This window comes from Dromiciops gliroides, chromosome 2 (genome assembly GCF_019393635.1).
Source record: "Dromiciops gliroides isolate mDroGli1 chromosome 2, mDroGli1.pri, whole genome shotgun sequence".
In the NCBI taxonomy this organism is placed as follows: domain Eukaryota; kingdom Metazoa; phylum Chordata; class Mammalia; order Microbiotheria; family Microbiotheriidae; genus Dromiciops; species Dromiciops gliroides.
In genome coordinates this window covers 459,640,350-459,656,366 of record NC_057862.1, presented here as the reverse complement: position 1 = coordinate 459,656,366, position 16,017 = coordinate 459,640,350, and the positions used below count along the sequence as shown (strand labels likewise).

General features: G+C 38.8%; 2 protein-coding genes across 3 annotated transcripts in view; one reads left to right on the top strand and one right to left on the bottom strand.

Annotated features, from left to right (window-relative positions):
* The window catches only part of SLC9A8 (solute carrier family 9 member A8), a 101,236-nt gene that overhangs the window by 65,186 nt on the left and 20,033 nt on the right, over window positions 1-16,017 (top strand). For both annotated transcript variants that reach the window (XM_043989893.1, XM_043989892.1), the window contains 2 exons: window positions 10,702-10,818; window positions 14,651-14,733. In XM_043989893.1, the coding sequence (XP_043845828.1) occupies window positions 10,702-10,818; window positions 14,651-14,733 (200 nt within the window). The remainder of the gene's footprint in view (window positions 1-10,701; window positions 10,819-14,650; window positions 14,734-16,017) is intronic.
* On the bottom strand, window positions 5,804-6,321 carry LOC122744415 (40S ribosomal protein S24-like). Its single transcript, XM_043989895.1, has one exon. The coding sequence runs from the start codon at window positions 6,288-6,290 to the stop codon at window positions 5,892-5,894; it is 399 nt and encodes a 132-aa protein (XP_043845830.1). The 5' UTR covers window positions 6,291-6,321; the 3' UTR covers window positions 5,804-5,891.

Sequence of the window (16,017 nt, the reverse complement as noted above, 5' to 3'; positions counted from 1 at the left end):
GCCTACTTGGACTAGAGCCCTAGGAAAGATACAGTTTTTCTGCCTTCATGGAACACAGATAAAATAATACAAATGTTACCTTATATGTACTTCAGAGAAGTGTCAAAGAAAGTGCTATATATTTTGTTTTTTATCATTTTGTAGGGCACTTTGATGTTGTATGAAAAGCACTAACTAGGTTTAGAATTCAGAGAATATGGGCCTAAGTTCTGCTTGGACACCAACTATGTGACCTTGGACAACTTACTTAGTATGTCTAGGGTTTAACTTCCTCACCTACCTTATAAGGTTGTAAGGAAAGCACATTAAAAATGTTAAGTGCCATGTATGTATAAGGAAGGGGTATTTTTTTATAATTACCAGACATTTGCTTGGTTCTATTTGGATAATAATGAACAGATTTTTCTCTTTCGATAACTTACTTTTTGAAGACAATGTTAGAAAATGTTAAGTGTCTACAATGTGCACTGTACCTTGCAGAGCTTACTGTCTGATATGGGAGAGTCAGGAAACTAGTTAACTAGATAATATGTATGATTTTGTAAGCTCATGAGAGAAATTCAGAAAGAGTGAAGTCTGATTATTCTATTTGGGCAGCAAGGTGGTACAGTGGATAGGGCACTGGGCAGGGAGTCAGGAAGACATGAATTCAAAACCAGTCTCAGATATTTACTAGCTGTATTACTCTGGACAAGTCACTTAACCTATGTTTGCCTCTGTTTCCATATCTGTAAAATGGGGCTACTAATAGCATCTACCTCCCAGGGTCATTGTGAGGATGAAATGAGATATTTGTAAAAGTGCTTTAGTCTGGCACAATGCCTGGCACCTTGTAAGTGCCATACAAATGTTAGCTATCATCATCATTATTATTATCATTATTATTACAATACATTTTTATTAAGCCCCTATTGTATACAGGTACTAGTGATGTGGGATAGAATTTGGGGTCAAATTGATTGTGAGTCATCCCAAAAGAATTACAAGATTCAGTGACTCAGTTTCCCAAGTTTTATTGCAATATGTGGGTGACCACAGGGAGAGAACCAGAATAGTGGAAAGGTATCTCTCAAATAAGGAAAGGAAAGACAGTTATATTTATAGTATGGATAAATTGATTATCAGTCTCATTATAATAATCTCCACCTTGGGGAGGTACAGGGGAGGGCCTATCCTAATTTGGAGTTCCTGGGGTCCTAAGCCAACCCCCAAGGCTGGTACCTTTCTCAGTGGAGGTGTGTTTTGGGGGTTTACAGGTCATAAGGTGAATCTGGGGACAAATTTGGCCTTTTCTTTCTCATTCCCATGGCTAGTTTCAAAATATAATCATTTTTCCTTAGAATTTCTATAGCCTTGTCATTTCTTTTATTGTTATTTGACCTGACCCGTTTTTTATGGGTACTGATCACTGTGGGTATGAGAATCTGGTATGCTGAATTACTTATAAGTTATCCATTAACTGGGGTCTAACTCCCTTTAGAGCTAATATCTGAATTAGAGCTTGGACCTTAGGTTTTTCTGTTGACCCTTTTTTGCCTCCTACATCACTAGCATGGGCTATCATCATCATACATATCATCATACCCTACTCCTTAGCCATAGGCATTTCCCAAGGCTCGGCCTTGAGTTCTCTCTCTCTTTTTTTTTTTTTTTCTGTTATACCCTCTCTCAGTGATCTCAGCTACATAGATGCCTAATCTCTCTCCTAAACTACATTCCCACATCATGCTCACCTTGCTAGATGTCTTCGTTTGGATGTTCCATAGGCATCTCACTCACAACATGTTTCTCTAAACATCCCTATTTCTTATGAGGGACCGCTATCCTTCTAGTCATCCAGGTTTACAACTCAGAGTCATTCTAAACCACTGGCTCTCCCTAATTACTGCCCTCACTTACCAAGTCTTGCTAATTCTGTATGTCTTTCTCACAGCCAGTACACCAGTTCAGACACTCTTTGACATTTGCCTGGACTATCAAATTAGCCTCTTAATGATCTCCCTGCTTCCAGATCTAAGCTTGCCTCTCCAATCCATTCTCCACATAAATGCCCAAATAATCTTCCCAACTACAAGTCTGACGATGCAATTCCCTTGCTGATTAAACTATGGGGATTCCCATTGCCTCTGGATTAAAATACAAACTCTTCAACTCAGCACGTAAAGCCTCATACAATCTGGCTCCCATTGATCTTCCTTTTTCTTTAAGTTTTATTGATGTCCTTTGATTGTACAGCACAGATTTTTCTGCATATGACTCCTTCCCCCAGTTTAAACCATCCCTTGTAATAAAAAGAACTAAACAAAAACAACTGAGGCTACCTTCCTAGATATTTCATATTGTTTTTCTTCATACACTCTTGATTCCAGCCAAATTGACCTACCAGATTTGATCCTCAAATTCAACATTCCGTATCCCATTTCTGTGCCCTTGTACTGGTTGTCTTCCTTATTTGGAATGTAATTTCTTTTCAGCTCTGTGAGAAGAAATTCTCATTTCTCATAGAATCTTTCACTTTCTTCATTGTTGACCTTGGGTGCTATTTCCTAAGAGAAGACTTTTCTGATTCCCTTATAATTAGTGCTTCTCCTTCTTAAATTAACTTGTACTACTAATCACAGTGCCTCACACCAAGTCAGCACTTAGTATTTCTTGAATTGTACCTTTCTTAGTCTCAATTTCTTTAACTGTGGATAATCATACTTTTATTACCTACTTTATAGAGTAGGTACAATAGAAAGCATTGAACTCATACAGTCAAGAAACTAATAGTCCCTGCCCTCAAAGTGTTAGGGAATTAGACCAGATAATTTTCCAGACCTTTAAGGTATTTTTCAGCTAGGCTGCTTGATAGTGTAATGAGTAGAGTACTAGGCCTGGAGTCAGGAAGACCTGAGTTCAAAACCACTCTTAGAGACTTGCTAATAATTATATGACCCTGGGCAAGTCCTAATACCTACTTTGCAGGATTGTTGATCTCAACTGAGATAATATTTGTAAAAGGGCTTAGTATATGGTACAAAGTAGGTGCTCTATAAATGCTTATTCCTTTGGTTTTTTTTAACTTTCCCTAATTTCCATGATTTTCTGCTTTTGAAAAAAGATAACTAAATTACTACTTTAACATTGCTTGGGCTTTTCTCAAGTATTGATTTTTATTTCAAGGAGAGAATGGTGGAGCCATGTCTTTACTTATGAGTTGATGTGACAACCTTATTCAAACAGAGGCATTCAAGGAAAACAAGATCATTTGAAAACTAGAGCACAGATTTAAAAAAAGAAAAAAAAAACCTCTTAAATACTAAGATTGGAGATCTGTGGGAATTGAAATACTGAAGTATTATGGCAGCCCAGGAGTCATTATAAATCAGTGTCCAAATAGTTTTTGTTACATGCTACTTTTAAATTGCTACTGTATATGGAATTATGGTCCATAACTAAAAAATGGCTGAGTTCCTCAGATTTTGCTGTCAGAATGCATTGAAGGTATCAGGGGATTGGAATAAAATGGGGAATGGAATAAAATAGAAAGCAGGGTATGATTCAGAGCCTTTTTAAACCCAAAGGAATTTTCCTTGCCTTAAGGAATACTTCCTAATAACATCATATAGTCAACAAGGGAAAAAGTAAGTGAGTTTGTAATTTTCCTTTTTCTTTCTTTCTTTCTTTTTTTGGTGGGGCAATGAGGGTTAAGTGACTTGCCCAGGGTCACACAGCTAGTAAATGTCAAGTATCTGAAGCCAGATTTGAACTCAGGTCCTCCTGAATCCAGGGCTGGTGCTTTATCCACTGTGCCACCTAGCTGCCCCTTGTAATTTTCTATCATTATTGATTTTGCTTTTACTCATTTCTCTTAATTTATCATACATGCTAAAAAAAAAGGAGCACTGTTAGAATTCATCTCAGTCAGAAAATGTTTATCAAATACTATGTGCCAGGTACTATGCTAAGTACAGGGAATACAATAACAACAACAACAACAACAATAATAATAATAGCTAGTTACATATATCAAAACTTCTTAAACTGTGGGTCATGACCTCCTATGGGTCATGTAACAATGTGGGAGTCTTGAAAAATTCAGCAACAGTAAAAGGTTATGTATACCTATTTTATATACCTATTATACCCAGGGTCATGAAAATTTTCTCAGGTGAAAAGGGGTTATGAATGGGAAAAGTTTAAGAAGCCCTTTGAAAGTCCTTTATATGTATTATGTCATTTCATCTCCAACTTGGCAGATAGGTGCTCTTTTTATATCCTCATTTTATAGATGAAGAAACTGAGATTAAGAGAGATTAAATGATTTGTCCAGACACTAACCAGGCACCATTAGTAAGTGTTTGAGGCATAAAAACTCACATCTTACTGAGTCTGAGTCCAACACTCTGTCCTCTGCCCCCCAAAAAGGGGGAAAATCTCCTATCCTGAAAAAGTTTACATTATCTAATGGGGAGACAACATGTAAATATGTAAATGTATATGTAATATATAGAAAATGAATAAAAGGGGTTTTTTGAGGGCATCTGGAGGTATCAGGAAGAGACTTCTAGAGCAGTCTTGAAGAAGTATAGGTGAAAAGGGCATGCATTCCAGGCATGGCAGACAGCCAGTGAAAATGCCGTGACAGGAGATGGAATGTTATGTGTGCCTATATGGCTGGACTGTAGACTTAATTGAAAGGAATAATGTATAAGAAAACTTGGAAAAGTTGGAAGGGGCCAGATTGTGAAGAGCTTTAGACACCATACAAAGAGATTTATTATTTGATCCTTGAAGCAACAGTGAGTCATTAGAGTTTGGTGAAATGGGCAATGCAGGTAGAATGATCAGACCTATGTTTCTAGAATATTACTTTGGTGACTGTTTGGAAAGTGGATTGCAATATGGAGATAGAGACTTGGGGCAGAAAGACTAAATATGACGTGATTGCAATAGTCCAGACAAGAAGTAATGAGGACATGAACCTCACTAGGTTCATCCTACCAATGAGGTTAGGGTAGTAGTGGTATTAATAGACAGGAGGAAAGAAATATTATGGACATAGGAGTCATAAGATTTGGCAATTGCTTGGATATATGGGGTGAGTGAGAGTGAATGCTCAAGGATGACAGTGAGATATGAACTAGCCTAGGTGACTGAGAGGATGTTGGTGTCCTCAACAAGGACAAGAGGAAGTATAAGCAAGGAAAAAAATAATGAATTTTCTTCTGGACATGTTGAGTTTGAAATGCCTCTATCACCTCTTATAGGCAGTTGGTGATATAATATGATCCTGGAACTCACAAGAGACTAGGACTGGAGAGATGGATAGATAGATGGATGAATGGATGATACATGGATGATAGAAAGAAAGAGATTAGCTATAGATATGTGTGTGTGTATATATATGTGTATATATATATATATATGTGTGTGTGTGTGTGTGTTATCTGCTTAGAAATGGTAATAAATGAGAGCTGATGAGATCACTAAGTGAGAGAGTATAGAAAGTAAAGAGAAGAGGGCCTAACACAGAACCTTGGGACATTCTCAGTTAAGGAGTGTGACATCAATGATATTATATATTGGCAAAGGAGACCAAGAAGGAGCAGTCTGATAGATGGAAGAGGAGCAGGAGAGAGCAGTTATCACAAAATTCCAGAGAGGATAGGGTATTCAACAATGTCAAAATTTATAGAGGTTAAGGAAAATGAGTTCCTGTGAGTGACAATTTGAGCAAGAGCCAAGGTAATCAATCATTAAATCCTAAAAATAGACATTCCAGCAGTAGCTGTATAATTTCCTATGGTATTGCCCTTTCTTTTTTTTTTTTTTTTAAGTTTTTACATAGTTTATTTATGCTCTGATGAAAAAACATCTTCATGGATAAACATCCTCCATAGTGCCTTTTATTCCTTCTTTTTGCCAGCACCAACATTTGCCTTTGCAGTACTCCTAACTTTCTTCATTCTGTTCTTGCGTTCCTTTCGCTGCTTTCTTGACGTCTTTTTCTTCTCATACAGGCCATGCCTTGCAAGTCTGTGCTTTGGTTCATTTTTCTTTGCATAATCAAGGGAATCATAAATCATGCCAAAGCCTGTTGTTTTGCCACCACCAAAATGGGTTCTGAATCCAAAGACAAAAATGACATCTGGAGTTGTCTTGTACATCTTGGCCAGTTTTTCTCGAATTTCACTCTTGGGCACTGTGGCCTTTCCAGGATGAAGGACATCTATAACCATCTGTTTACGCTGAAGAAGTCTGTTTGTCATGAACTTCCTGGTTCTGATGGTTACAGTGTCATTCATGGTGGCGGCCGGCTCCTCAAGCAGCAGGAGAGGGAAAAGGGTATTGCCCTTTCTTGTGATTTTTCTGATTTATTTGTCTTAATAACTAACCTATGAATCAGTGAACTCATGGGTGTGAATGTTCCCTCTGCCAGTGAAGATCACCATTAATCCATGATGTCCTTTCTGTATAATTCTAGTCTCTATTTGCCATAAATCTTTCACAAAGTAGCTACTGAACATGGTAGAGTATTTCTTCTGGTTTTTTTTTAATAGTACAGTGGATACCAATATAGTACTCAAGACATCCCTCTATTATTATTCCTTACCCTCCCTTCATAATTAGACCATCTCCTTTCCAGGTCATACATGTTCTTGATGATGTCATCAAGGATATATCCTGGCAGCTTAATAGAAAATTTGCTATATTGGAGGCAGCATGGTATAGTAGAAAGAGAACTAACTTGAGTCAGAGGATCTGAGTTCAAAATCCAGCTCTGGGTTCTTAACTAGACCACCCTCACTGTTGCAAGGCAATCCTTTTTACCTCCCTAATTGATTCACTGTTCCACTTACCAAAGTGGATTTTCCAACCCTTTTCATCCCTCCTTAAAGCTTCCATGGCTCTCCTTCCCCCTTTTCTCTTTATTTTTTTCTCATAAAATTATTTTATTATTTTCCAGTTATATGTAAAAATAGTTTTCAGCATTTGTTTTCTTTTTTTCTTTTTCTTTTTCTTTTTTTTTTTGCGGGGCAATGGGGTTAAGTGACTTGCCCAGGGTCACACAGCTAGTAAGTGTCAGGTGTCTGAGACTGGACTTGAACTCAGGTACTCCTGAATCCAGGGTCAATGCTTTATCCACTGCACCACCTAGCTGCCCCCCAGCATTTGTTTTCATAAGATTTTTTTAAGGGCAATGAGGGTTAAGTGATTTACCACGGTCACACAGCTAGTAAATGTGTTATCTGCTTAGAAATGGTAATAAATGAGAGCTGATGAGATCACTAAGTGAGAGAGTATAGAAAGTAAAGAGAAGAGGGCCTAACACAGAACCTTGGGACATTCTCAGTTAAGGAGTGTGACATCAATGATATTATATATTGGCAAAGGAGACCAAGAAGGAGCAGTCTGATAGATGGAAGAGGAGCAGGAGAGAGCAGTTATCACAAAATTCCAGAGAGGATAGGGTATTCAACGATGTCAAAATTTATATCTAAGGTCGGATTTGAACTCAGGTCCTCCTGAATACAGGGCTGGTGCTTTATTCACTGTGCCACCTAGCTGCCCCATATAAGCTTTTTAGTTCCAAATTTTTCTCCCTCTCTCCCTTCCCTTCTGCCTCCCCAAGACAGAAAGCAATCTGATGTAGGTTATATGTGTATAATTACATTAAACATATTTCTGCATTAGTTATGTTGTGAAAGAAGAATCAGAACAAAAGGGAAAACCCTCAAAAAAGAAAAAAACAACAACAAAGTAGAAACAGTATGGTTCAATCTGCATTCAGAATCCACAGTTCTTTTTTCTGGATGTGGAGAACCTTTTCCAACATGAGTTCTTTGGAATTGTCTTAGATCATTTCACCACTGAGAATAGCCAAGTCTATCACAGTTGATCATCATACAATGTTCCTGTTACTGTGTACAATTTTCTCCTTGTTCTGCTCATTTTATTCAGCATCAGTCCACTTAAGTCTTTCCAGGATTTTCTGAAATCTGCCTGCTCATCATTTCTTACAGCACAATAGTATTCTATTACATTCATATACCATGACTTGTTCCCCAATTAATCCTCCCCCTATTCTCTCAAGAGAACCTTGAGAGATTAAATTAAACTGAAAAAATTGAAGTCATTTGCCAAGATCTCTTCTCCTTCTATACTATTTCACTTGATGATCTCACCATCCTTCATGGATTCAGTTACCGCCTCTATGCACTTGATTCTCAGCTCTAGTTAGGTAGCCCTAACTGTTGTTGTTGTTGTTGTTGTTTTTTAACCTCCAGTCTCACATGTGGAATTAGATGTCCTGTAGACATCGTAAACTCACTAAGTCTAAAACTGAACTCATTATCTTTCCCCCACCCTCTCTTATCTTCCATATCCAGTCTCTTGCCAAGTCTTGTTAATTCTTCTGTTGCAACATCTTTTATACACCCAGGGATGTGCTGGAGCCAGTGCTAACCAGCTTTATAATTTTCACTGCCAGCATTTATACCTCAGAAATGCTGTCACTACAAATAGGGCTTGAATCATTGTTTTGTTGATTGCCTAGTCTTAAGAAAGTGCTAAAAATTAATTCTGCACTTAAAAATCTATGTGCATAAATTTTACCTCCTCCCCATCATCTCTGTTAAACATTGACCAGTACGTTGCTGTATTGTGCTATAAATATTGCTTGAACTCAGTCAGAGTGCTGTGGAAGACTCAGGGAATGAAGTCATCACCAGACTTGGAGGCCTGGTGACCAGGAGCTAATAATGATAATACTAACTAGAACTTTTACAGTACTTTAAGGTTTGCAAAGTACTTTATATCCATTATCCCATTTGAGTTTCACAACACCCCTTTTATACACCTTCTTCACTTCACTTCTGGATTATTGCAGTAACCTTCTGGTTGATCTCTTTGCTTCAGATTTCTCCCTACTTCAGTCCATCCTTCTGGAAAAATGATTCCTAAAGCACAGGTCTGCCCATGTCACCCCTGATTCAACAAACTCCTGTGGATCCCTTTTACCTTCTGGATCAAATAGAAGATCCTCTGTTTGGCTTTTAACCAGGCCCCTTCCTATTTTTTCAGACTTCTTATACTTTCCTCCCATTCCATGTTCTTTATAGTCCATTGACACCATGCTGCTCCTCCTACAAGACATTCAGATTTCAGACTCTGGGCATTTTCACAGGCTATCTCCCATGCCTAGAATTCTCCCTCCTGGCTACTTCAAGTTGCACCTAAAACCCCACCTTCTGCAAAAAGCTTTTTCCAATCCCTTTTCTCAACACTTTCCCTTTAAGATTATCTCCAATTTATCCTGTATGTATTGTTTGTACTTAGTCATTTGTATGTTGTCTCCTCCATTAGACTCTGAGCTTCTTGAAACCAGTTACTGTGTTTGCCTTTCTTTGTATTCCCCAGTGATTAACACAATGTCTGGCACATAGTAAGACCTATATAAATATCATTATCATTATCATTATTGTTATTGTTATTATTATTATAGGCTGCATAAATGCTTGTTGACTTGAGTTGACTCAGATAATTACTACCCTAGTGCCTTTGAGCAAGTTACTTAATCTCTCTGGGCCTCAGCTTCTTCATTTGTAAAATGTTCAGGTTAGCCCTCGGTTCCCTCATCTGTAAAATGAGCTGGAAAAAGAAATGGCAAAGAACCCCTGCATCTTTGTGAAGAAAACACATGGGGGAATGAAGAGTTGGATTCAATTGAAAAAACAACTGAACAAAACAAAGGTTAGCCCAGACGGCCTTCCAACTCTAGATCACAGATTCTCTGATCCTCTCTTGCAAATCCCATTAGGATGTTAGAAAGTCTTATGATGTTCCTTGTCTGAATTTTGCTATACAAGACAACGATGATCAACTAATCCATTTTCTGCCTAACAGAATTGAATTTTAATAACTAGTATTTATGTAGTGCCATAAGTTTTACAAGGCACTATATATATTTATATGTACATATACACAGTGCACACTTACAATGTTTTAATTCTATAGGTGCTAATATTATCTTCATTTTACAGATGAGAATTCTGAGGTAGATAGAGGTTAAATGGCTTGCTGGTGTCATACAGTTAGTGTCTAAGACCAAATTTGAACTTAGGTTTTCCTGACCAGTGTTTCTACAACTGCACCACCTTCCAGGATGGTAGAAAAAATAACCTTTAACTGTGATGTGGGGCATTTAGGAAGAATTTTCTGATAATAAGAGTTGTCATGTGCTCAAATTAAGTTTGTGAAAGAGATTGTAGGATCTCCTTTCGTTGTCTTTAGAAACAATATTCCCCCATCCGTCTAAACTCCAGCCAGCCATCATTTAAGGCCCTGTTCAAATGCCACCTCCTCCACAAATCCTTCCATGTCTGAAGAATTCTGATAGTACTTAATATAATGTACTTTGTGTTAACAGTTATTTTTCTTGTCTCACTTTTTTGTTACTATTCTTGTCTTACTTTCCCTATTATGTCACCCAGTGTTACAAGAACTAGTTAAATGCTTATTTCTGGAGTTAATTATCTGTTTAGCAGGGATTAATTAATTTCTTTACCCTCCATTTTCCACACAGATTTTAATTTCCTAAAGGCGGGGACTTGAGTGCTATTCATCTTTGTAGAACATTCAATAAATGATTGTTGAATCCATTGAATGATTGTTATCCTCATTTACTAGGTTCTGTTCCCCGTTGTCTCTCTGTAGGTATCATGGCCATCCTGTTCTCTGGTATTGTGATGTCTCATTATACACATCATAACCTTTCCCCAGTTACACAGATCCTAATGCAGCAAACCCTACGAACTGTTGCCTTCATGTGTGGTAAGTTGCACATTTATAGAGAATGGATGCATTCATTAAAGTCTTAGTTCTAAGGGGCTCTTACTTTACTATCTATCAACTACCTAACAGGCATTTATTAAACCCCTACTAAATGCCAGTCACTGTGCTAGGTGCTGGAAGGAAATACAAAGAATAAAATAACCCCATCTCTCAAGGAGTTTACATTCTAATGGGAAAACACATATACACATATATTAGCATATACGGAATAAGCACAAAGTAATTAAATACAAAGTAGTTTGAGAGAGAAGGCACTGGTAGTTGGGGGATCAATAAAGGCTTCATCTAGAAGGTGAGATGTGAACTCTTGAAGGAAGAAAGGAATTCTGTGTGGTGGAGGTGAGGATGGAAAGCACTAAAATAATGAGGAATGATCATTGTAAAGGTGTGGAGAAATGAAATGGAGTACCATGTGTGAAGAAGAAAAAGACCAGTTTGGCTGGATCCCAGAGTGTGGAAGAGGAAGTAATGTCCAGTGAGACAGGGAAGATATTTTGGAGCCAGGCTGTAAAGGGCTTAAAAGCTAAACAGAGGGAATTATGTTTGATCCTACAGGCAACTGGGGGAAAAACCTCCCCTGGAGATTTCCTTAAGCTCAGATCCTTTTTTTTCTTATGCTCAGTTCTGATGATGTCACTCCCCTACTCAAAGGCAAGGAAAATCATTTTGACATAAGTAATTTGGTTGGACTGAAGTGGGGAAAATTTGAGACAGGCAGGCTAAGCAGGGTCTTGAGGGAAGATAGGTTTTAAAATAGTTCCTATAGGGAGTGAGATAGGTAATCAATACAGAAGGAATTAAAGGACTGCCTTGTGGCAGGGAGGACCTAGCTGATGCGGTATAGCACGAATTTACAATGTGTCTACTCAGCACAATTATGAGATCTCCCCAGCTGTGTTCAGTAGTCCATGAGTGAGAACAGAGAAGGGGGATGGTGGAAGTACTCTGGAGCTGATGTTTGGCAGTCACTGAGCAGGACTAGGACAGGGACAAGGGATTTGAGAACAAAGAACAAAGTAAAGCTGAAATATCTAACAATAGGGTCCTGACTGGATAGAGAAAAAAGTGAAGTCAGAATGTCAGAAACCGAAGTCAGAGCAATGGGAAGGGAAGGAGAAAAGAATAAGCATTTTATTAAGTGCCTACTGTATGCCAGGCATTGTGCCAGGAGCTTTTACAAATATAACCTCATTTGATCCTCAGAACCATGGGAGTTAAGTGCTATTATTTTTCCCATTCTATGGTTAAGGAAACTGAAGCAGATAGAGATAGATAGGCAAGTGCCTTGCCCAGGGTCACACAGCCAGTGTTTGCCACCCGATTTGAACTCAGGTCTTCCTGACTTCAGGCTCAGCACTCCATCTTCTTTGTTACTTAACTACCTAGAGAATAGCCTAAGAAAATGCTGAGGGGGAAGAAGCATTAGAATTCTTAATGAAGGCAAAGAATTCGTTTAAGATGGATGGGGCAGCTTAGGTGGCTCAGTGGATAAAGCACTGGCCCTGGATTCAGGACCACCTGAGTTCAAATCTAGCCTCAGACACTTGACACTTACTACTCTGTGATCCTGGGCAAGTCACTTAACCCTCATTGCCCCGCCACCCCCCCCCCAAAAGGATGAAGAATGGGGAGAGATAGAATGATAAGAGATTATGGTCAGATACAGGAAAGTCAGAGTTTCTAGTTAAAGAACATTTGTGGGCAATGGTAACATTAAATATGCTACTATCCTTTTGTGAGGATAAAGGTAGAGTGAAGGAATAGGTTATGGTATTTAAGGGGTCTAAGGAACTTCAAGGAATTAGTGTGTTGCGAAAAAATTTTAAGTCCGACGGAAGAATGAAAATAACAAAGTTTCCAGGCTGTAGCAAATAGGTTTATTGAGAGAGGGCCAGTCCCTCAACTAAACCGGTCATCCAGGCTTTGGGCCTGAAAGACCCAGAAGTACAAACTGCATGGGTTTATATACCCTTGGAGACATTTTCTAAAATTAGAACATAGTCTTGAGTAATAACAGGGGATAAGCGTTATGATATCAATAGGGTGGATCATTGGTAGGCCAGTGGAAAGCGGCGTGAACAGTATTGCTGACCACCTACAGACCCTGTGACATTTCCTAAGGCGGATATCACAAGATCAACTACACAGGATGTTGTTGTAAAAGCCCAGGCAAGAGAAGATAAAGGATTGAACTAAAGTAGTAGCTGTATGAGTGGCAAGAAAGTCATTTTGCAAGACATGTAGAGGTAGAAGAGGCAAGATTTGGCAACTGATTAGATATGGTGGGAAGGGGAATAACAGTTGAGGATGATGCCTATGTTTTCAACATGGGAGAATGGAAAGATGGTGGTTTCTTTGACAGAAATATTGAATTTCAGAAGAGAGGAGGGTTTGGGTAGAAGGATAATGAGTTGGGGCAGCTAGGTGGCGCAGTGGATAGAACACCAGCCCAGAGTCAGGAGTACCTGCGTTCAAATCCGGCCTCAGACACTAAACACTTACTAGCTGTGTGATCCTGGGCAAGTCACTTAACCCCAATTGTCTCACTAAAAAAAAAAGAAAGAAAGAAAGAAAGATAATAAGTTCAGTTTGGGATATGTTGAACTTGAGATGTGTCTGGGACATTCAGTTTGAAATGTCCAATGGGCAATTAATGGTGCAAGACAGAAGCCCAAGAGAAACTGGGGCTGGATATATAGATGTCATTGGCATAGAGATGATAATTAAACCTGTAGAGCTGATACAGACACAGTGATAGAGTACAGAAAGAAAGCGGAATAAGGAATGTAGGACGGAACCTTGGGATATGCCTAGTTAGTGTGTGTGATATGGATGATGAGCCAGAAAAGGAGATGGAAAAGGTGCAAACAAGTAATGAGAGAGAGAGAAAGGTATTTTTCTTAAATGAAAAGATGTTCAACTGATTTCACCTGGAAAACAGAGGGTAATTGGTCTCTTTTGCCAGTAGAATGAAGTTGAGGGTTGTAAATGTAGCCATTTCTGTTAGCACCATTGAATTTGGAAATACTTTGTCTGCTTTACTCTAGAATTCCATAAGTTGAACTGATACCTGTACATATGTCATGAATTGTATCAGCTGCCAGAGGTCTAGATTTTTGCCACTCTGTTGCAGTCAAGGGGCCTTGCTAATCACAATGTTAAGTAAATCTACAGATTTATATAGTCATTGTTTTTTCTGGATTTATATACTGCCAGTATTTTATGCACATTTAGACAATTGATTCATCAAATTAGAATATTCTGGATGGCAAATACATTCTTCTCTTTTATATATGTTTAGTAGATTGGAGTTCCAGGTGGTAAAGAAGAGAGTAATAGAAACAAACAGAAATTTGTCTAAGGTATTGATAGCAACCTCTTTTAAAATTCTCCTTAAAGACCTCATTGTAATGTTGAGGGAAACTTTGGTGTTGCAAAGACTGTATCAGTGGAGTACAAGCCCTGGCAGAAATCATCTAGCTAGGAAGCTTCTCATAAGGCTAGCAGTGATCAATGTATCTATAGTTTTGAATGCCAACCTAACCAAGAGAAGAGCATTGCCAAGAGGTTTGACCATAGCAATTCAGTAAAGCAATTGAAAAGGTCCTTTTTTTTAGGATGGAAGGGAGAAAAGAATTGCAATGTACTGTGGAGGGAACACCCAGGCTGATAAAATCAGAGTGAAGTAAGGAAGAACATGCTCAGTGATAAACTTTTGTTGGATTTTATTCTACTCAGAAGTCATTATGTTCAGGTGACTTAATGAAAAAGTTAGTTGAAGTTGAATAATTTCTTTTTGAATTTATTTCAGAAACATGTGTGTTTGCATTTCTTGGCCTGTCCATTTTTAGTTTTCCTCACAAGTTTGAAATTTCCTTTGTCATCTGGTGCATAGTAAGTATTTTTCCTTGCTTTTTTCTTTGTAAACTTCTTGATTACAAGTAAACAAGCATATAATCTTGTTTTATGTAGCTGTTTGCCATTTTTCTTTTAAAAAGAAAAACTCCTTTAAGGATGGCTGGGTGTTCCAGACTATTTAAAAATGGGCAAGTAGAAATCATTTAATAAGAAAAGTCTAGACTCCTTTTCTGGCATACAGTCATCATAATAACAACTATTCATGTTTCCGGGGCAGCTAGGTGGTGCAGTGGATAAAACACCAGCCCTGGATTCAGGAGGACCTGAGTTCAAATTCGACCTCAGACACTTGATACTTACTAGCTGTGTGACCTTGGACAAGTCACTTAACCCTCATTGCCCCACCAAAAAAAAATTATTCATGTTTCTATAGCAGTTTAATTATAAAAAAACATGTTTCAGGGGGGCAGCTAGGTGGCGCAGTGGATAAAGCACCGGCCCTGGATTCAGGAGTACCTGAGTTCAAATCTGGCCTCAGACACTTGACACTTACTAGCTGTGTGACCCTGGGCAAGTCACTTAACCCCCATTGCCCTGCAAAAAACAACAACAACAACAACAAAAACCATGTTTCTCAAAACTGTTCTTGTTAGTAGTCAGCAAAGATATTATTCTGATATGGTGGGAAATGGGGTACGGGTTGGTGGGGTTGGAGTTGGGGTTCTTAGGAATTCCTCTTTAAAGAATTACACCCTCTTGCACACAAAAGTAGTTAAAATAAGGTGATAGTTTATTTAGGAGCAAGGGAAGGGAAGGGTAGGGGGAGGGAAACCATGAAAGAAATCCTTGGACTTTTTTTCATGGGGAGATTGGCATAAAGCACATGGCTTAGAGGTACCAAATCTCCTCGAACAGGAGACTGGAAGGTACTTTTATAGAGGACTGATGGGGGTGGACCATCTGCCCGTGAAAAGTTCCTTTAGTGAGAGAGGACCATCCCCCACTGGTGGTAGCTGGGGGAATTGGGGGAGGAGTGGAGGACCATCCCCCACTGGTAGTGACTAAAGGAATTGGGTGAGGGGTGGCTACAGATCCCTCTTCTGAACGCAAAGGCCGCAGCCACACCCAAATTTATCTCCCCAGGGTAAGTGAGACCAGAATGAAGGGTAGGATTCCGAAGCTAGCTCAGTCTGATTTGGTTCAGCTTATCTCTCTAGTCGTTATCTGTCCTCTGGTTTAGTTTCTCAAGGAGAAGATTCCTTGGTGTGCCCCAGAGAACTTCTGGGGTGCTCTGCACCCCATGACAATTCTCACCGTTTG